This window comes from Desmodus rotundus, chromosome 2, assembly GCF_022682495.2.
Source record: "Desmodus rotundus isolate HL8 chromosome 2, HLdesRot8A.1, whole genome shotgun sequence".
In the NCBI taxonomy this organism is placed as follows: domain Eukaryota; kingdom Metazoa; phylum Chordata; class Mammalia; order Chiroptera; family Phyllostomidae; genus Desmodus; species Desmodus rotundus.
In genome coordinates, this window is record NC_071388.1 from 126172310 (window position 1) to 126193711 (window position 21402).

General features: G+C 41.0%; 1 protein-coding gene across 2 annotated transcripts in view; it reads left to right on the forward strand.

The window, feature by feature from the left end:
• The window catches only part of ACMSD (aminocarboxymuconate semialdehyde decarboxylase), a 69505-nt gene that overhangs the window by 25255 nt on the left and 22848 nt on the right, over positions 1-21402 (forward strand). The window contains exons 4-8 of one of the 2 annotated variants that reach the window (XM_024569727.4): positions 54-103; positions 1478-1714; positions 5130-5223; positions 8606-8701; positions 9831-10003. In XM_024569727.4, the coding sequence (XP_024425495.2) occupies positions 54-103; positions 1478-1714; positions 5130-5223; positions 8606-8701; positions 9831-10003 (650 nt within the window). The remainder of the gene's footprint in view (positions 1-53; positions 104-1477; positions 1715-5129; positions 5224-8605; positions 8702-9830; positions 10004-21402) is intronic. The other variant, XM_045203184.2, reaches the window with a different exon arrangement.

A 21402-nucleotide genomic window follows, 5' to 3' on the forward strand; every position in this document is an offset into this window, starting at 1 on the left:
AGTGTCTGGCTACTCTTCTCATTAGCTTTGCCTTTCTTTGTGTCTGTGTCTAGGAGTGACCCTGCAAGCCCTTTCCACGGTCCCCGTCATGTTTAGCTACTGGGTGAGTGTGAAAGTTCAAACCATCTCCTTGATGGCCGAAGGCTCACATCTGGCAAGTAGGTAGATGACTCGGGTCTTGACATTGCCCCACCTCCCCTCCACTTCTTTCCATTAGAGACCAGTGGGTTCCCTCAGCTTCTCACACTGCAGCGTGCCCTCCCAGGCTGCTCTTCGTAGTCCTGTGCTTGCTCTAGACCCACGTGGTCCGGAATCGTAGCCAGTAGCTGCACGTCGCTATGTGACTCCCACTGTGTTTCCACTGGACGGTGCAGTTCTAACCCCAGCTTTAACTCCCATCAGAACTTACCTGTCTGCTGACTCGTCCATGCAGGGCCTTACTCAGTAATTAACAAGCCAATTTATTCTGAGGTGACAATGATTTTGAAGTGGAAAGGGTAATAATGGCCTAATATGTTGCCTCTCCCAGGAAAATATGTGATTCAAACTAAGATTCCTGGAGTTGGATGCTTTTCCCCAAGTGATTAAGTCTCAAGTGCTCGAAGTTTCAGGCATGATTGAGAGTCTGTAGAACATCTTTGTACATAGCTGGGGGTGCACCAGGCACCTCATCAAACTAGTAAATATTCACTTGCATTGTGATTTAAGGAGCAATGGGAATACCACCTGCTCACCCCTACTTTGCCCATCTGTGCTCATAATTCCATTACTAGTGATTCAGTCTTTATTGTTCCTGTGATTAGATTTATGGCTTTAAAAATGCCCTTAAGACCTCAGTATGTCTAAATTTATCAGATTGGGTATCACTCTGACTAGACAACTGGGATTGCAGGAGAATGCCAAATTTCCTGGCAGTGGGGTGAGAAGGTGTAGAAGGAAGAGTTAGGGGAAGAGAAAGCAAACTTCATCTGCGTCAGCGTTTTGCTAGGGTAACTGTGAGTGCCACAGCCAACAGGAGGGAGAGGGAGAAGAAACAGGGACAGGAGAGGTGCATGAATGAACACCCTGATGTCTCACAGTGAGACAGACAAGGAGGTGCCCTGTCATGTCAGGCCCAGCCCCCTGTGCAGGGGAGGGTGGGGGGAGGGTGCCTGGGCGTGCAGCCCTGCAGGCTCCAGTCTACCGTGGGTAGGAATGCCAGGCCCAGTAATCATGTCTGTCTCTTAAATTATAGCCTCAATATTTCTAATTCGCCAGCAATACTAACAGTTTTCTTTGCATTTGCAATGACTGGCTTCTGGGTCTTCTGCAGCAAGTGCCTATCTCAGTCTGTGTCTGAGCTTCCTGGGGGGGGGGGGGGGGGGGGGAAGCCGGCGATAGTGACAAGTGATTTAGCCTAGGGAAGGTGTTGTTTAGAGTAGATATCTAAAGAAGTAGGTTTTGAATGATGTGGTTTTCCCCTGCCTGTCTCCACCAGGCCAAACCTCAGGACACGTTAGACCTGTGCCAGTTTTTAAATAACGACTTAGCTGCTACCGTAGCGAGGCACCCCAGGAGGTTCGTGGGTCTGGGGACACTGCCCATGCAGGCCCCCGAGCTGGCCGTCAAGGAGATGGAGCGCTGTGTGAAGGAGCTGGGCTTCCCCGGGGTCCAGATCGGCTCCCACATCAACGAGTGGGACCTGAACGCGCAGGAACTCTTCCCTGTCTACGCAGTGAGTGTGCAGCGCTCAATCAAGGACCCTGGGCGGGGCTGTGCGGGTGCTGGCGGGAAGAGCGTAGAGAGAGAGAGAGAGATGACTGCTGACATGCTGAGATGTAGGAGGAAATGTGGAGAGAGCTCCCCCAAAGGAGTGGGCCATTCCTCTAAAGAGGGATGAGTGGGAATGTTTCCTAGGCCAGCCCTGACTTAACTCAGTGAAATACCTTTTCTTCCCATCCATTTTCTTCTTTTAATCTTTCATTTGGAAGCCAAAATGTTACCCTTATCACAGCCATTGTGCAAAAGAAACATATTAATGATGTGCAAAAACAAAGTATTTTTGCTTTGGGAAAAAATACTTATTTTTCAAAATTATAAGATAATTTTGAAGAAGTTGTGGGAAATACAGGAGACTGTAAAAAGGAAAACATATTCTATAATCAAAGTAACCCATAATTCCACCACCCAAAGATAAGTAACCACTGCCATAGTATATTTCATTTGTTCTTTTAGTTGCATATATCTATAATCTATGTGTGATTTGTGTAACCTAATTGAGAATTTCCACCCCAAATAAAAAGTCTCTTAATGCATGATTTTTAAATACATGCATAATATTCCAATATATGTACATGTTTTGATTTATTTAATCATTCCTCAACTAAGATACTTTTTAAGCCAGATACAGGGGTCTGGCACAAATAACGCCCATTTTATTACAAAATCTTTTATTACAAAGCCATAAGCATGTAACTTTGTGACATAACAATATCACACTCAAGCACACCATATGACATTTTAGGTGAAATCTTCAAATTGCTGTCTTTGATCATAATAAATAATAAAATCACACTCAAGCAGGCATTACTTCTGCTGGATCCTGTAGTTTGAAAATGTATAATAAAAATACTAACAAAAAAATAATGCCATCAAGAAGTTTCAGCATTTGCTGAAACTACATGGTGCATTTATATTCATTGTACTATTCTTTAAACTTTCAATATTTGAAATATTGCATAAATAAATATATTTTTAAAAACTCAGTGCCATGTATTTCTGGACCCAACTAAAGTCCTCTCCATCAGCCTTGCTCTCCCTCCCAGTCTTTCTGCAACGAAACATGCTCTCCTTGGTACCAGGATTCAAGATGTATAATTTTATACTCAACTACATTTTTAAGTTGTTTACTTCCCTCCTAGAATTATGATAGTATTTATTGTTTTCTACTATTTTCAGTGTGAATGCACAATCTTCAATAATGAATTAAATAGATGTTGGTGGACTCACCAGGCACTGTAATCACTGATATTTATTCATTTATTATCATCTGTTGTTCTCTGACTACATGGAAAAAAATTCCCATTTTTGCACTTATTGGCACTGCCCGCCATTTGGGGGATTGCATGTTAAATTGCCTCCTACTGACCTGAAAGATTTAATGTTCCTCTAAATATTGAACTCCCCAAAGCTTATTGGCTGCAGTGACTGAGCTAATGCAGTGAATGAATGTTTTCTAGAAACTTTAATGAGCTTTGAAAGAGGATTTATTTTCTTGTGCATCCAAGTTTTTTCAGCACAGTGTGAGCAAACCTTCAGCTGTAACTCATTTTATTATTCATTGGAATTGGGTTTATGAATTACTAAGGGGCTCAGAAAGCAACAGTAGCTGATTGGGGTCCAAAGAGATAATATTTTCATTTGTGTGACTAGCTCTACCCATCCATCACTTTCACTAGGCTGTTTGGGGGCTGGCAGACTCCAAGGGGGTTCAGGAGAGCCGTCCGGGCCCAGCTGACTTCTGATGTCCTGGGCTGACAGCACATTTGTTTGGATAGCAAGACTTGCCAGCCTCACTACTCTGTAACTTGCATCAGTAATGTGGGCTGAAACAAATAAGAAGGGTTACCATGGGCCAAGTTGGCTTTGTCATTTCAAGGTCAGCCTAGAGCTCCAGAGCATCTAACTGTCCCCCTTATTTCCTAGATCTCCCTTCTTAGTGAGTGAACCCAACAAGACACATTCCTGTCAGTTTCCAGGCACAAAAATGACTTTGTCGTGGGTATGAGGCAGACAGAATGGTACTGGCAGACTCCCTGCCTCTATCTGTCCTCAGCTTCAAGACCTGAGAGAGCTACTTAGCCTCTATTTGCCTTTGATTTTTTTCAATGTGAGATGGGAGTAATGCCCAGTGCTCACTTCATTAAGAAAAATTAAACTAGTTAATAATTGTAAAAGCCTTATAATTACTTTGGCACCTGGTAATTTCTCAGTTAAGGTGAATTGTGATTTTGAGAATTTGAATGACTTCTGTTTGTGTTCTCTGCAATAGTTCACATACAAAAGGTGACCAAAAATATTTGCTAATTTGAATTGAATAGAAATGAACTTCTGTAGGCCATAGAATCAAGTTTTGTACTAATGAGAAGTCAAATCCCATTGAGATATCATGATTAAGTGCCTTGGTCAAGCCCAAACTAACCCAAGAAGCTGGTATTTTCTTTCCAGCCTGCATTTATTGTGAGATTTATATCAGAGCCACTTCAGCACCCCAATATATTTAGGAAAGAAATGTGCTAAGAAAAATGTGTTTTTCACCTTGATAAGCATTAATATTTCATGCCTGTTGAGGGAACTTTTTAAAATTAAACATTTTGTTGAATAAAGGTCATTCCATCCAGATGGTATTTCCATTTCCCAGGAGGCCCTGGAACAGGTTCGCCTAATGGCCTTCATTTCAGTACATGTCTGACTGAGGCATTGAAGCTTTTTCCTTTCTAAAATCATTTCATTCACACCAGACTATTCTGGGACTCAGCTGGGCTCCTGGGGCTTTTGTGGGAGCCAGCAGACCCCAGAAATCCCCACCCAGAATGATGCTGTGAGTGACCAGAAGGCTTCGGTCAGGCCAGCCCACTCCAGCCCAGTCCTGAACCCCTGGCTCACAGAGCATCATTCCCCACTTTCCACATCCTCAGGTTTCCTAGTGGCGAAAGGGAGGGACCACTCCAGTCCTGACTCCAAAGATACAATCTGAGCAGTCTTTCCCAAAGAGCAGACCAAGAAGGAACCAGCAGGGGAAATTTTCCCAGCATTTGAGGTACAAGATCAGTCCTTACACATTTTCCTCTCGGCCAAAACATTTGAATGATGGATGTTTCCTGTGACTTGTTTTGCCAAACAATATATTAAATTCATCAACATCAATGGTACGTCCACACCCCCCTTGTTAAATCTCAGTGTCCTTTTTATTTTCCAAGCAGGAGCAGGGTTTACCAATGACTCTTTTATAAAGATCAGGAAACAACTTCAAAAATATTTTGCTTTATGTATTCAGATCAATATAGACTTAGAGAAAGGCAATTTCCCTAAAATAGTATCCTGTATCTGCTGGCTCATCCAAATATCTCTCTCTCATTCCTTCCTTGAAGGCAGCTGAAAAGCTGAACTGTTCCCTATTCGTGCACCCCTGGGACATGCAGATGGATGGACGGATGGCCAAATACTGGCTCCCTTGGCTCGTAGGTTTGTGTCGGCTTGGAAGTCTAAAAAAGAGGATCTAATCTTTATTTTTTTTCCAAATCTGTGGAATACTATTATGTCAAAGAGAGAAAGTGTGAATTATTAAGAGGATTGTGAGTTATCGAGCTCTTACTCAGATCAGTGCTGTATGTGCTACCTCATTTCATTTTAACCACATCCACAGAAAACTCTATGAGGTTGGCATTATTATAACCATTTTATAGATGGAGAAACTGAATCTCAGAGTGGTTAGGGAAGCTTTCCAAGTCACACAGTTAATAAATGAAAATGGAATTTACACAGATCAGTCTGAGTTCAAAAGCACCTCACTCCACAGACTCCCACAAAGGCTCCCCAAAATAAGTAACCATGCCTGGTTAATAGAATTTTTTAGAAGCCAATAATAGCATCAGTGCTTACAAATGAGAACCCTGGAATTAGGAGTGGAAGGTCTCCTTACACCACCCAAGGATCTGAGGCCCTACACCATGCTCTTTGCCTCCTGCTCTAGTCATTCATGGTTTCACGAGGGAAACCATTCATGAGGGAAAGGGAAAGAGGAGACACCTCCATGTGGCCTAGTCAATCCGTCATTATCATCCCTGATAAGAAAAAGAAATGAAGAAAGATTTAAAATTCTGGGGCCATAAGTGAAAAGTGCAGCTCATCTACAAACCCAAGGAAAAGTGGTCCCAAATGAACAGCATTAGATTTTCTTTGGGAGGCAATTATTCATTCGCTTCTCAGCCTGATTAATACAAATAATTATGAAGTAACCACCATAAAGAATTAAATGGAGCAACATTTTGAAAGCAAAAAAACTGAACCTGAGTTCCAGCTAGTCTACTTTTCTGTATAACCTGTGACAAGTTACTTGACCTCCTCAGGCCCCTGTTCCTCATCTGTAAAAAGAGCTGATTTGGATTCTCCTTCTGCTCTGATGTTTTATGCCCCCAGCATTGCTTTTGGAGACCAGTGTATTTAGCAAGGCAGCTTCCTATCTATTCCCCACCAAATTTTTGAGCAGCAATTAGCAGAAAGACAACCTAAGAAGCCCCAGTGCTTTCCAGGTTCAAAAAAAATCTCGTCCTAATTCACACAACACTTAAAGTACATGCACAGCTATGTCTTCTGGGACTGGAAGGGAGTAGAAGAACTTTTCCCTTTGTCAGTCACTCTTGCTAGCCTCATGCATACTCCATGCAAGTCCACAAACTTTTTTACATTGCAAGTTCCCACACGAAAAACAGAGGAGAGCATTTGCATAAAAGTTCATTTCATCATTCATTTATGTAACACATATATATTGATCTCCTCCAGAATGTCAGACCTTATCCTAGGCACCAAGGATATAGACATGGACACAACCTCTGCCCTCCTGAAGCTTATGTACTGGTTAGAGGTAAAAGACAATATAGGCGTACACAGATCATAAACAAACAAACAGGCTAATTTCAGAATTCTTTTCTGGATGCAGAGGTGGTCATTAGTGGATTGGAGGATTTCCAGCAGGGGAGGGCCATAATCAATTTACACTGTAAATATTCAACTTTGGCTCCTGTATGGAGAATGGATTGTGGGGTTATGGTCCAAGTAATTAATAGAAAGCAGAATCACAGGACCAAAAGCAAGTGATGCTGTTCATCTCCCCACCTTCAGGAAGCTTTGCCCACTCCCAGATGGACGTGAATCCATCATGCTTCCAGAATTCCCAAGAAGCCAGGGAGCCATGGCACCTCTGTCCATGGAGCAATGGAGTAGGATGAACATCCGCTAAAGCCTCATTAGGCAGCCAGAGAATCATGAAGATATAAGAAGATGCAAGGCTCAGCTATGGAGCCCCCAGAGATTTCTTAATCACAGTCTGAAAGGCAATCATCTTGTTACCGAACAGATAGTGAGGTTTGACTTCCCACTGACACCCACAGGCACATTCCAAAGACAAAGATTGGTGGGAAGGAAAGAGGTCTTTATTAAAATGCTGCACACTTTGGGAAGCTAATCACTTTCGCAAAACCCAGACAAAGCCCATCTGTTCCCCAAAAGACTGAAACCCAAAACCATGCCTAGAAATCCCGCTCCATCCTTATCTCTCCTTCAGAGGCTAAGACTGCTAAACAGATGGCTCTCCATCTTCAAGCTCCCTCCCTGTGGTCCATGTGTGGGGCTAGCACCACCATCAGCCATCAACCCTCACCTTCCAAAACCAGCCAGTCCTGCAAGTACTCCAGCCTACACATGTGTGACAGTGGGTCCCAGAGAGAAGACAGAGCATTTCTCCCTTCCCTTGGTTTAAATCTCCTGACCCAAACTTCCATGCACTCCAAAAGGGTCCAGTTCCTGCAGCTGATTCCATCATTTTCCCAGGCTAGACTGACTAGACAGCACCTCCCCCTGCAGCCATGTTGACCTTTATGGTACACATTTGGCTATGTCTTCTGGGACTGGGAATAGGAGGGCTTTTCCCTTTGTCAATCACTCTTGCAAGTTTCATATGTACTCTGTGCAAGGCCTTCTGGACATCTTTGCCTGGGGGTGGGGAAATCTGTCATCACATGCGGCGCTAGCAGCATGGTTTCACTTGTGCTGCCTCAGGCATTTCCTGTGGCTCCTCCCTCACTCTGGGTGCCATGCCCGTATCAATCTGAAAAAGTAACCCAGACTGACTCCATGGAAGTAAAGGCATCAGGCGTGAAGCAGCTGCTGCTAAGATCACAAAGCACTTCAAATAATTCATTTTAATCCAGTTATTTTCAACCTCAGCTCTAAGAAGCAGGAAAAACTTAGAATAATGTTAGTCAATATTTATTGAGAACTTACTAAGTGGCAAGAGCTAACCATTATCCCCATCTTATAAATGAGGAAATTGAGGCACAGGGAAGCAGCTAATATTTGTTCAGCACCTCCAATGTGAAATTCTGGCCAAGAGCTTTCCTGACATTATCAATTGCAGGGCTCCAATAGCCTTGCAAGATGAGCAAGGCTGTCCCTATCTCACAGGTGAAGAAGCACAGGCTCAGGAGTTTTAAATAATTTATCAAAGTCTGGAAAACAAAATATTGGAGAAGTGAGGGAATAGCCCAGACTCATTGTACTCTCTTGCCCCGCTGCATCCAAAACTGAAGCTGGGAGAAGCAGGACAAAAGCCAGGTGCTCTGGCTCCTTGACTATGCCAGCCATTCGATGACTGACTCTACCTGCACATGGCAAATAGAAAGCATCAGATGTTCTGCCTGCCAAGGTCACAGCATGTGGGCAACAGAGCCATGCTTAGACACAGGGACCCTGTGTTTCAGCACTGACTGCTATTCCCCAGCCATGAGTGTCACTGAACTTCTTGCCAGAGATGACAAGCCTTGTACCTTGTGGCTCTTTCCTCTTTTAGGAATGCCAGCAGAGACCACCACAGCCATTTGCTCCATGATCATGGGTGGAGTGTTTGAGAAGTTTCCTAAACTGAAAGTGTGCTTTGCACATGGAGGTAAAGACCCCATCTGTACTGGTCAGCTCAGCTACCATAGCAAAATACCACTGCTAGGTGGCTTAAACGACCAGAATTAATGTTCTCACAGTTCTAGAGTCCCAAGATCAAAGCGCTGGCAGGGTTGGTTCCTAGTGAGGCCTCTCTGTCCCTGGGTTGTAGAAGGCCATCTTCTCACTGTGTCCTCACACAGTCCTTACTCTGTGCATGCAGAGAGGGAGGGTGGGAAGGGAGACACAGAGAGAGAGAGAATGAGAATGAACAGTCGATTGTTTCTTCCTCTTTTTATGAGGACACCAATTCTATCAATTAGGGTCCTACTTTATGATCTCATTTAATCTTAATTATTTCCTTAAAGGCCCTATCTCCAAATACAGCCACATTGAGAGTTAGGGCTTCAACATATGAATTTTGGAGGGACACAATTTGGTCCATAACATTCTTTCAGTAATTAGTCTAGTCATAAAGTATGTGATAGTTCAGGGACCAAATTCCATTTTTGCAGATAAGTTTAGTTTGGTTGGCACAGTTTTTGCTTTATTTTGTTTTGTTTTTATTTAAATCTTTCTTGTCAGACTACAAACTCTCCAGTTTGCAGTAATCCCTACCATTCACTATTATTTACAAATAGACCTATTTTATTTACTTACATTTTCTGCTTCGTCCCTATAGGTAATTGAGTTTGTGACCCTTAGACATTCAGACACACACAAACTCTACCTGCAGCTCTCTAATCCGCTTTTCCTTCTCACCAGCATAGAGACATCTTTTCATGTCACTAAGTACAGGCTTCATCACTTTTGATGGTTACATGCAAGGCAATACATTTTATAGATATACCATCACAGGTTGCCTCAGTATTTTGTTATTGCAAGTACGATACATTTGAAAGCTTTGACCACATATCCTTACACACCTGTCTTCTCTCTAGAATAAATTCCTCGAATCCGAATTTCTAGATGAATTCATGTTGTTTCTCCTTGGTCATCTCTCAGCATTTGGAACCCAGCAGGTCCTTTGCTACTGTTAACCAGCTGGGCTATAGTAACTTCTCTCTGCCTACAACATGAGAACTAAAAGGAATCCTTTTCAACGGAAGTAAGCCTCTCAGTAAGGAATTTACTTGCAGGTGGAGCCTTCCCCTTTACAATAGGAAGAATCTCCCATGGATTCAGCATGCGCCCAGATCTGTGTGCCCAGGACAATCCAATCAACCCAAAGAAATACCTTGGTTCCTTTTACACAGACTCCTTGGTTCATGATCCTCTGGCCCTCAAGCTGTTAACAGACGTCATAGGAAAGGTAAGCCGGGGCTGCCATTTGGACAGTTTATAGAGAGCAGAGTGCAGGATCAGCAACCAGTTACTTGGATTCTTTCCAAAAACCGGGTGGAAGAAAAAGCAACTGAAAGAACAGGGACAATGAGGTTTTACAACCAAGTCCAAGGCTTGTGCTGCCTGTCATCACTCAGCCACAGAGCAGAGACAGGTATTGGATTATAATTGCTATTTTATTAATATCAGAGGCCAGAGGCCAGCAATCTGAGAAGGTGGCAGGTAAAAACCCTAACATCCACCTTACCTTGAGCTTTCAGAAAAAAGTTTATATAAGGGGAATGTGGGAATTTGGGAGCGGGAAATTCCTAGGAGGAGCACAGACTTGCCATTTCTCTTGGGAGTAAGGGGAGAGGGAGCTGAAAGGGGAGTCCCGCAGCTTCTTCTGAAGCTGGCTCCCTTTGCTCTGGTGGTATCTCACCATTTGCCTTAGAAGGCCTCTCTTCCCCAGACACTTTTGGTTTAAGGTCTGGGAGGTTATGTATTCTCTGGTTAGGGAGGAGAGGTATAAACCATTTATTCTCAAATGTCTTTGGTTAGGGGAGACAGAATCTTGTGATTCACCAGCTGGCTGTAAGTTGCTCAAACTGTTCGGCCTTGTTTAATTTTGTCTCAGTTTCCCCATTCCACATGCCCAGGAATTTTCCTAGCTTCTTATTATCCTGTCTCAGTTTGGGATTATTTTGCACAGGGGATCGGATGCAGAACATATTTCACCACAGAGTGAATGTCACCAAGGAACCATTATGGATGCCAGGGAATTCCCAGATAATCCACATGGCTGGGGAGTTTCCCAGATCAGCTCCTCTTCCTTAAGGTCATCTCTGTACCCATCCAAAATGACACATCGTGATATAGCAAGCAGAAAAGAGCCACCAGTTTTGAAGTCAAATTGACTTGGATTAAAATCCTGGCTCTCCCTCTTACTGACAGGGTAAATTGTGAACTCAACTGTCCTCATTCACTAAGTGAAGAAAGTGGGAATGTTAAAGAGGAGGGACATGGACCACCCGAAATTTTTTTCTGAAATAACATGGCCTTCGTTTTGAAAATGATTGTCTCACTTGGCAAAAAAGATCAGCATAGTCGTACTTTAAATCTCATAAGCAAAAAATCTTTCCTCTCTTGTGGTCTGCTAGCTGTCTCTCTGTTGGCAGCATCTCCACACTTAAGTATTTTTTGAAAATGCTAACTCAGCAAGTTCAGACAATTTTAGATGAAAGGCCAGTCTGATTAGTGAAAAGTCTGAAATATTTAGTATTTTAATTCTGTTTTTATCACCAATAGATATCTGTGAAGGTTTTCCAGATTTTCTCAAGGAAAAAAAATATTTGGGGTTTTCTAAAAGAACATGGACATACTTAAAGATTTGCAATATGGTACTTGGAGTGAGAGTAGACTCAAAGGTATTTCAGTTCTTGTTTAGCAGAAAAAGAGGTCCGTCATTTGAGAGGTACAAGTGGTGTTCTAGCTCGAAAATGGAGACTTCATCTCACTTTGAAGCCGACTGCCTCCCCAGCTGGAGAAACTCACTAGAGTATAAATGTGAAACATTCTGGCTTGCTAATAAATTATGTGGCTGAGATGTGTTTCTGAGCCTTTGAGCTCTTGTGTTGTCCCTGACAAAATGGGTGCTTAGCAGCTGGCTATGACTGTTCACTGTTTTTGGTTTAGGCAGAGAAATTAGGGGCAGGTATGTAAGCAGTGTTGGGGTGGTCAGTGATGCAGGCTGTGGAAGAATTCACAGAGAGAAGAAATTGTAGAGCATAAAGTTTTTATTCACTGTCCAAGATAGGAGAGGGGCATGGTGTGGAGAGATAGACCAGCATCGAGGGGTGGGGGCTTTGAGATTTTATTGCATTATAATTGGATTTAAAAAGGCTGGGGGCTTGCTATTGTGTGGCCCTTGGGCTATTGCTGCTTTGTAAAATGAGACTGCAGTTTGTTCCAATGTTATCTTCTGCTTGTGGCTGTAGGGAGTGGCTAGTTCCCTTCATGCTTTCCAGTAATTTCCATTCCTGGGGACAAGCTCAGAAGAGTAAAATGGCAGTCGTGTTTAACAGGGTCATAGGCCTGCTAGGCAATGGTGCCACAATAGCAAATGGGGCTGGCTTTGTCCTTTCAAGCAGGAAACTGCAAAGAGGAGAAGCTGAAAGAGACTGAGCTCTGGACTTTGAGCAATGGAGGAGGGGAAGTGGGAAAGTGGTGTGGAATTTGGGAAAGAGTCATTCTTATTAACTCTCATCAAGCCTAGTACTCCCTGGTTTTCTTGGAAATGGCAAAATCAGGGGAAAACACCCTTGGCAAATACCACACTGACCTTATGAGCAATACCACCAACAGTGAGGGACACTGTCAGCATGAGGGTACTTCAAATGGCATTCAGGGCGGCACGTATTGGCCAGGGACAGAGCAGAAGGAGAAGACTTGGCAAAAGCCTTGTGGAGAGACCAGGTAGTGAGCATATATGAGCCCCTTTTAGGGACCCACAGAAGACCTCAGAGGGCACTTTGCAAAGCTAGTGGTCCTGAAATCTTGCATTCAAATTGTGAGGATTTGAGCCATTTGAATTTGGGCATCCAAAGTAAATGTGACCCCATTTTATGTGGCCTCACAGGCTGGGGAATTCAGGACATTTAAGCAATGTATATATACATATAAAATTTAGGATTCCCTTTAAAATATTAATATTTCCTCATTCTAGTTATATTCATATCAACAAATTCTCTCAAAAACAATCCCCAAACCAAAATGGCTAAGGAAAGCCCTAGCATGATGGCTGGGCTAGAGAACAGCTGTCCAGATTCCATGGAAAGGACGGAATACTGTGGAGGGAGGTCTCCAGGATGGAAAAAAGGAACTGATGGAATATTTGATGTGTTTGAGAAGTTGGACCAATGCTTGCCAGGCACTAAACTGTTGATGCATTAGGGACAGACAAGCAGTGCATGCACTGAAAATTAAGGAAAGGAAAGGAAAGGAAATAATTAATTCCAAGAAAACAAACATCCATATCATGGCAAATAATCATTGTACATAATCAGCTGTTAACAATATTTACAGTCATAATAGTGTAAACGCTGAATACTGTTTTAACTGAAAATTGCAATTCTGGGAAAATGGAGAAAAGAAATTGGGATAGGAAAGAAATTCTCACTGATCATAATGGGAAGTCAGTAAATACGGCAAATACTCTCTGAGTTAACAAATCAAGAAACAACAACAAATCCTCTGAAACTATGAGGATAATTATTAGAAGATACAGGTTAAAAAGGTAAAGGTGGCTGCCTTGGGGGTCAAGAGCTGGGAAAGTGGGCACAGGACTGCTTTTGATAAGAAAGATATTAATAATATATAATTAACTATGTATGGGAATTACCTTGATAAATCAACACTTTAAATAATACCATAAAATGAACAGTCATATGTCATATATAAAACAATACCACTTACTGACACCTACTATTTCAAAACACTGTGCTAAACAGATAAGTTATGTAATCTCTAAGCTGCTTTCCGTCTCTAAAGTTCTTTATTTTTAATCTATGTGTATTCATTTTTTAAGACACATGCTAAAAATACTGGTTATGTGTTATCAGTCTATCACTGTGAAAATTATGGAAAAAAGGAAAATCTATTGCCTCCCTACAGAAACATGATCACAGAAAATTCCCTTTTCATATTTAGGTGGATAGATTTTGGAGAGATCGGTCATCCCCCATTATGGTTGTATCACGATTTTGGCTCTATCCACTGGTAACCTACTACTGTATAAGTACTTATACCAACTCAGTGGCTTAAAATAATAATGAATATTATTTCTTATGGCCTTCGTCTGTCAGGAATTTAGGAACAGCTAGCTGTCTCAGGCTCTCCCATGAGGTCACAGGCAAGCAGTCAGGCAGGGCTGCCATCTCCTGAAGGCTGAAAGATTTATTCCCAAGGCGCTTTTTACACGTGGCTGACACACCGGGTCTGGGTTTTGGCAGGAGATGTCAGCTTCTCCCAAGCTGGTGGTGTTTCTGCTAATACAATCCCTTAAAAACTTTACAAGTCTCTTAGAGAAATCTTACCAGATTTCATACCATTAGGCAAAAATCTTACCCATAAATCTCTGAGAAAGCCCTTCTCTACCTTTGATTTCTTGGAAGGCTGCTGAGGAACAATACCACAAGCTACCTAGAAGCCCTTATTGTTTGACGGAATGGTTCTTTAAAGTGCTGCCCTAAATCTTTCGAGGTCATGACAAAGAGAGTATAGTTACATCTTGACTGCATTTTTAGACTATTTTTTTCTGATTATGCCCGGACTTAATCTTTGCCAGAAAGCCAGCTCTACTTTTTGCATCATTTGCCATTGAAGAGCTGGGAATTTTTAAACCCATCAATTCCTGACTCTTATATTGAACAGTTCTTCCTTTAAAGCACCGCCCCCCCTTGCATGTTACCACAAGCAGCAAGTAGTTGACAGTGTTGCCTTTTTTTTTTGCCACTACATAGCAAAGTTCTCCTTTCCTCTAGTTTCCAGTAACATTTTTCTCATTCTCCATAAAATCCTACTGATAGACTTCACACAGTCCGTCAGGCTTAGAAGGCTTTACAACAATCTTTAGTCTTTCCCTATTCTCAAGGTTCTTGCAACTTCCTCCCGCCGATGAGTTCCAAATCCACTCCCACATGTTTATGTTTTTGAAATGGCAGCACTCCACTTCCACGTACCAAAATCTGTATTATTTATTTATTGCTGCATAATAAATTAACCTAAAATTTAGTGGTTTAAAACAATGAAAACTCATTATTTCATCCAATTCCATGGGGTCAGGAATCCAGGAACCCCAGGGCTGGGCAGTTCTGGTTCAGGGTTTCTCATGAGATTCAATGAGATGACTGCAGCCCACTAATTGTCTGTCTGTCTATCTATTTTTCATTGTTAATTTTTTTTGGCATACTACTTACACTAACTGAACCCCAAACTCTCGCCCAATTTTGTAACTCTTCCCTCGGTATGTTCAAACATATTGTGTGCCACATTCTATCAATGCTATCTTCTTAAAGAGATATTGACACCTTCAGGAGCCTTCTGACTTGCTCCATTCTGGACTGGGGTGCCATTTAGACCTGCTGCACAGCTGTCATCTTGAAATCTCCCTTTGCTCGCACTCTCTCTCTCTCTTTCTCTCTCTCTCTCTCTCTCTCACACACACACACACACACACACACACACTGAACTCCCTGTTTCCTGAATCCTATGATTTTTCCAATTGCTTGGTGGAGAACATCCTCCAATAGCTTTCTGAGAAAGGGAGCATAGGAGATGAAATTTTTGAAGTCTTGATTATCTATAAATGTCTTCATTCTTCTTTTACAATGTGTTGTTTGGCTAGGTATATAATTCTAGCTTAGAAACTGTTTTCCCCATTAATTTTAAAGACATTTTTTCCATTGTATTCTGACTTCTAGAGTTGCTGTTGAGTAATGTAATGCCATTCTAATCTTTGAATCTTCATATAAAACCTGCTTCTCTCCCCTCTTCCCCACATTCTCAAAGACTAAGATTTTCTTTTTGTCCTGAAGTTTCACAATAATGTTACTTGATGTGGGTCTATTTTCGGCCATTATAGTAGCCACTCGCCACATGGTAAGCCCTTATATTTTGTAAATTTTCTCTTTTTAAAAAATTCTATTTGCATTTTTTTCCTTTATTTTTATTGTTGACACTAATACAGATGTCCCCATTTCCCATTGCTTCCCGCCCAGCCCCACCCACCTTCCCTCTGACCATCACCACACTGTTGTCTGAGTCTATGGGTTATACATATATGTTCTTTGGCTAATCCCAGATTTTCTTCATTTATTCCTTTAGTGACATCCTTTCCTCTGTGTTCTCTTTCTGGAGTTCTGTTTATTCTAAAGTTGAACCTTATTTTTTTCTGTCTTACATATCCCCCTCTTTGAGTTTTTGCTTTACGTTCTGGGAGATCTCCTGAACTTTATTTATGAAGCCTTCTATTTAATAGGCTTCATTTATTTCTTTAATTTCCAAGAGCCATCGTTAGTGTTCCTGTCCTCTAAACTTTTTACATCTTGCTCATGTAGCGTATGCAATTATCTTTCTTATCTCTCAGAACATACTAGTAATTTTGGGAAATTTACTTCTCTCAGCAAGTCTTTGTCCGGTTGGCATTTTTCTCTTTTTAAAAAAGTCTCAGTCTTTCATATTAAATGTTTTCCCCAATGTCTATAATCCTTGGCTATCTGCTCCTATTTAAGAGCAGTCACTGAAAGGGTTATTAAAAGTTTCTGCAAATGGGTGGGGCCTATCAAGTGTGGCCTTCTCTCTAGAGTAACTCAACTGAGCCATGCACTTTGGAAACTCTAGACATTTGATCTTTCCTTTTTGATTTACCAGTTTCCCAGAGAAGCTTTTCCAGTTGCTTCTCTAAGTGGTAAAGGCCTAGCTGCCAGTATTCTAGAAACTAAGTAGGGCAAAAAGTCTGGGAGCCTCAATTTTTAATAAATAAACTTTCATTTAATCCTCCTGCTCTCAGAACAGTCCCCTCCCTCTCACTGTGCCTGAGGTCTCCCCTGGTATCTCCCCTTTCACCCTCTTTTGAGTCTTTGGTCAGGGTGAGGGAAAAGCAGACTCTGAACTAAGCAGAATCACAGAGGTGTCTAGAGTCTCACTACTTCTTACACAGGCTTAAAATGAATGCTCCTGTTTTTAGTCCCATCTTTGTCCTAATCCCAGAGGCACATGGTCCTGTCAATTACAGGTATTTGGAGGGCTTGGCAATGTAAGTCAGGTTACTTTGTAGCTCATCTTACACTGACTAAGGATTTTGCTTTTTTAATCTTTGAAAGTCAGTTACTATTGTCCCTCTGCTTTCTAGTTCCTGAAATCTTATTGTTTCTTCTATCCTGCTCTGTTTATCCTCACGGGTATATGCCCTTTAAAAATTTCTTTACCATCTTATTAACAGGGTCTTAAATTGTGATCCTTAGGCCAATACCAGTCCACAAGAGCTTGTTACCAGTCCATGATGTAGAAGGAACTTATGCTGGTTGAATGACTTTTGTTTTTAATGACAAGTCTTGTTTTGTAAAGAGAACAGTGCATTGCTTAACATTTTAGGACAAGGTCCTTATGTGATAATGAACAAGTAAAAATCCAGTGTGGATACTTGTATTAATATCAGTCTCGAGCTTTCCTCTCTTTCTGTCAGAAAAAAAAATGTATCTTACCTGTATTGCATCCCTGTATGGCCCAACTTGCAGCTCCCTGAAATCATTTTCACAGTTATAGGCAATTACAGGTCAGCAGAAATTATAGCAATAGAAGGAGCTAAGGATGAATTTTTAGAAGGTAAAGAATTTTCTAACACTCTGGTTTGGGTTGAAAGTGGAAGGAAGATATTATACACATTTTAGAGTCTTTTATTTTTTTCGCTACTTCTAAAATTTAATTTCTTAATTTAACTAAAACATTTAAAATCACATAACTTGTTAGTTTATAAATATTACTTTTCCACATTACATTTCATAAAATAATTTTGTTCAAACATGCATCTTTCACAGTGCCTTGTCAATATCAGAAGCACCATTTTAGGCATTAAGGTTATTTTTAAAAATATATAAGCATTGTAATAATAAACTCTCTTAAGGAGAGTGTCTCTTTCCCAAGTTTCTAAATATCTAGTCTTCATCTTCAACCAAACATCATCAGAATTCCCCTGGAAATGGAAGAACTGTAGGACTACTCATATATCACTCACACACAACATTCTATTCCAAATTGAATTCGCTGCTGCTGTTCGTCTTTTATTTGCAGTTTGTACTTTTCAGTGGTTTCTATTAACTTGTTGATTTGTTTCTGCATGCCTGAGAAATGTGGTGAAAAATTATAATACAATTAAATGTAGAAATAAAAATGGGAATGAAAATGAAGTAAAAAAAAAACCTCCTAGAGCTACTATAAAGGACACAAGGACAAAATCAAGGGGAAGGGTAGAGGTGGGGGAGGGAGGTGGGACTGGCTGGGGCGGGGTGGAGGGATGGGAAGAAAATGCAGACAATTGTAACTGAATAAAAATTTTTAAAAAATCAACTCCAGTTCTGGCTAGTGTGACTCAGAGGATTGAGTGACAGCCTGTGAACCAAAGGGTCACCCATTCGATTCCCAGTCAGGGCACATGAAAAAAAAAAAAAAAACTCCTAGAAATTCCATTCTTATGAATCAAGTAGTGAATAATGCTAACACATTAATGCTATACTATGGTCATAGCTATGAGAAATAGATCTTGAGTAAATTATTTGATCTCTCTAAGTCTCAATTTCCTTATCCATAAAATAAAGATAAAAATAGTACCTAACTCTTGGGGTTGTTGACAGGGTAAAATAAGATAACTGCATAAAGCATATGACACAATTCCAGTCCCATCGTAAGTGCTCAGTAAAAGCATTTGATAAAGATGCATACAGACGTTGAAGAATGAAACTACAGTGAAAACCACTGTGACAATATAAATTAATTTGCAAGTTATTTGAACCATCTTAAAATATTATCAACTTTAGAATTATAACATCATAAAAATTTGAGATAAAGAAAAAACTCTACCTAAATTAAACTTCACAACAAACAAAACATGATTCTCAAGCAATAATGCAAAATAAGGTTTTAGACAAATAATAACATGTGGAATCTAAAGAACAACAACAACAAAAAGAACAAACAAAACTGAAGCAGACTCATAGAACAGAGAATATTTTGATGGTTGCCAGAAGGGAGAAAGGTTGGGGAGCCACGTGAAAAAGGTAAAAGGATTAAGAAGTATAAACTAGTAGTTACAAAATAGTAATGGGGATGTTAAGTATAGCATAGGCAATATAGTCAATAATATTATAATAACTATGTATAGTGCCAGATGAGTACTGGAAATATTGAGGGGAACACTTAATAAAGTATATGATTGTCTAACCACTATGCTGTACATCTGAAACTAATACAAAATAATATGGTGTGTAAACTATAACTGAAAAATATTTAATATATTTTATTGATTATGCTATTACAGTTGTCCCAGTTTTTTCTCCCCTTTATTCCCCTCCATCCTGTATCCCCCTCCCACCAGCATTCCCCCACCATAGTTCATATCCATGGGTCATACATATAAGTTCTTCGGCTTCTCCATTTCCCATACTAATCTAACCTCCCCCTGTCTATTTTGTACCTATCATTTATGCTTCTTATTCCCTGTACCTTTTCCCCCATTCATCCCCAACCTCCTCCCCACTGATAACTCCATTTCTGTGATTCTGTTCCTGTTCTAGTTGTTTCCTCAGTTTGTTTTTGTTTTAGATTCAGTTGTTGATAGTTGTGAGTTTGTTGTCATTTTACTGTTCATATTTTTTTATCTTCTTTTTCTTAGATAAGTCCCTTTAACATTTCATATAACAAAGGCTTGGTGATGATGAACTTCTTTAACTTGACCTTATCTGGGAAGCACTTTATCTGCCCTTCCATTCTAAGTGATAGCTTTGCTGGATAGAGTAATCTTGGATGTAGGTCCTTGCCTTTCATGACTTGGAATACTTCTTTCCAGCCCTTCTTGCTTGTAAGGTTTGAGAAATCAGCTGATAGTCTAATGGGAACTCCTTTGTAGGTGACTGTCTTCTTTTCTCTTGCTGCTTGTAAGATTCTCTCCTTATCTTTAATCTTGGGTAATATAATTATGACGTCCTTGGTGTGTGCTTCCTTTGGTCCAATTTCTTTGGGACTCTCTGAGCTTCCTGGACTTCCTGGAAGTCTATTTCCTTTGCCAGATTAGGGAAGTTCTCCATTATTTTTCCAAATAAGTTTTCAATTTCTTGCTCTTCCTCTTCTCCTTCTGGTACCCCTATGATTCAGATGTTGAAATGTTTATTGTCCCTGAGTGTCCTGAGCCTCTCCTCATTTTTTTGAATTCTTGTTTCTTCATTCTGTTCTGGTTGAATGTTTATTTCTTCCTTCTGCTCCAAATTGTTGATTTGAGTCCCAGTTTCCTTCCCGTCACTGTTGGTTCCCTGTACATTTTTCTTTATTTCACTTTTCATAGCCTTCATTTTTTCCTCTAATTTGTGACCATATTCAACCAATTCTGTGAGCATCTTGATTACCAGTGTTTTGAACTGTGCATCTGATAGGTTGGCTATCTCTTCATTGCTTAGTTTTATTTTTTCTGGAGCTTTGATCTGTTCTTTCACTTGGGCCATATTTTTTTTGTCTTGGGGCACCTGTTACACAGTAAGGGGAGTAAGGGGTGGAGCCTTAGGTATTTGCCAGAACAGGGCAACTCTGGTTGCTGCGTTGTGGCATTGTATGTGGGGGAGGGGTCAGAGAGGGAACAATGTCACTTGCTCGTTTCTCACTCCTCTTGTAGTCACTTCGCCCGCTACCCACCAGCAAATTGGGACCTTCTGGTGCTGATTCCCAGGTGGGTGGGTTTGTGCATGTTCCAGGACCCTGTGGGTCTCTCCAATGAACTCTCCTGTGAGGCTGGGAGTTTCTCCTGCCACCTCAACCCTCACAGATTTTTACAGTCAGAGGTTTTGAGGCTTTATTTCCCTGCACTGGAATCCTGGGTTGCACAGTCTCAGTCCCCAGTTGTTCCTCCCAGTTATTCGCACACAAATATGGGACCTCCTGGTCTGCCAGCTGCTGCCTTGCTCACCCCAGTCTGACAGCCACTTTGCCCACCAAGTTCTCCAGCCATCGCCATGTTGCACATCCTCTCCACCCCAGCTGGCCTTCTTTGCTCCTCCTACCAGTCTGAATGAATGTTCCTTCTTTAACTCCTTGTTTGCTGGACTTCCATACAGTTTGATTTTTTGGCATTTCTGGGGGGTTTTGTTTTTAAATTTGTTGTCCTTCTTTTGGTTGTGCAAGGAAATAAAGTGTATCTACCTATGCCTCCACCTTGACCAGAAGATCTCACCTCCTTTTTTTTAAAGGCCTCTCTCTGCGAGTTAGACTTTCAACCCCTCCAACTAATATATCTATTCATATGTTCTTTTCTTTATTTTTAAGAAGAAACCAGAAATTCATGTTCTGTAAAATAGAAAGTATTTTTATCTCACAGTAAAATAAATGGTTCACTTTTAGAAGTAACACTGTCATTTTAGGAATTTTTTTTTAAATGCCTAATTTTTTTACAAAAGGCTTAAATGTGATCTTGTCTTGGGCATTTGATATGAGGGTTAAAAGATGAATCTAAGCTGGAGATCAGTGAAGCCCAAAGGCTAACGCTTCTTCATCCCTTTTTCATGCCTTCTTTTTCTTTTCTTTTTGGTCCTCATCTGAGGATATTTTTTCATTGCTTTTAGAGAGGATGGG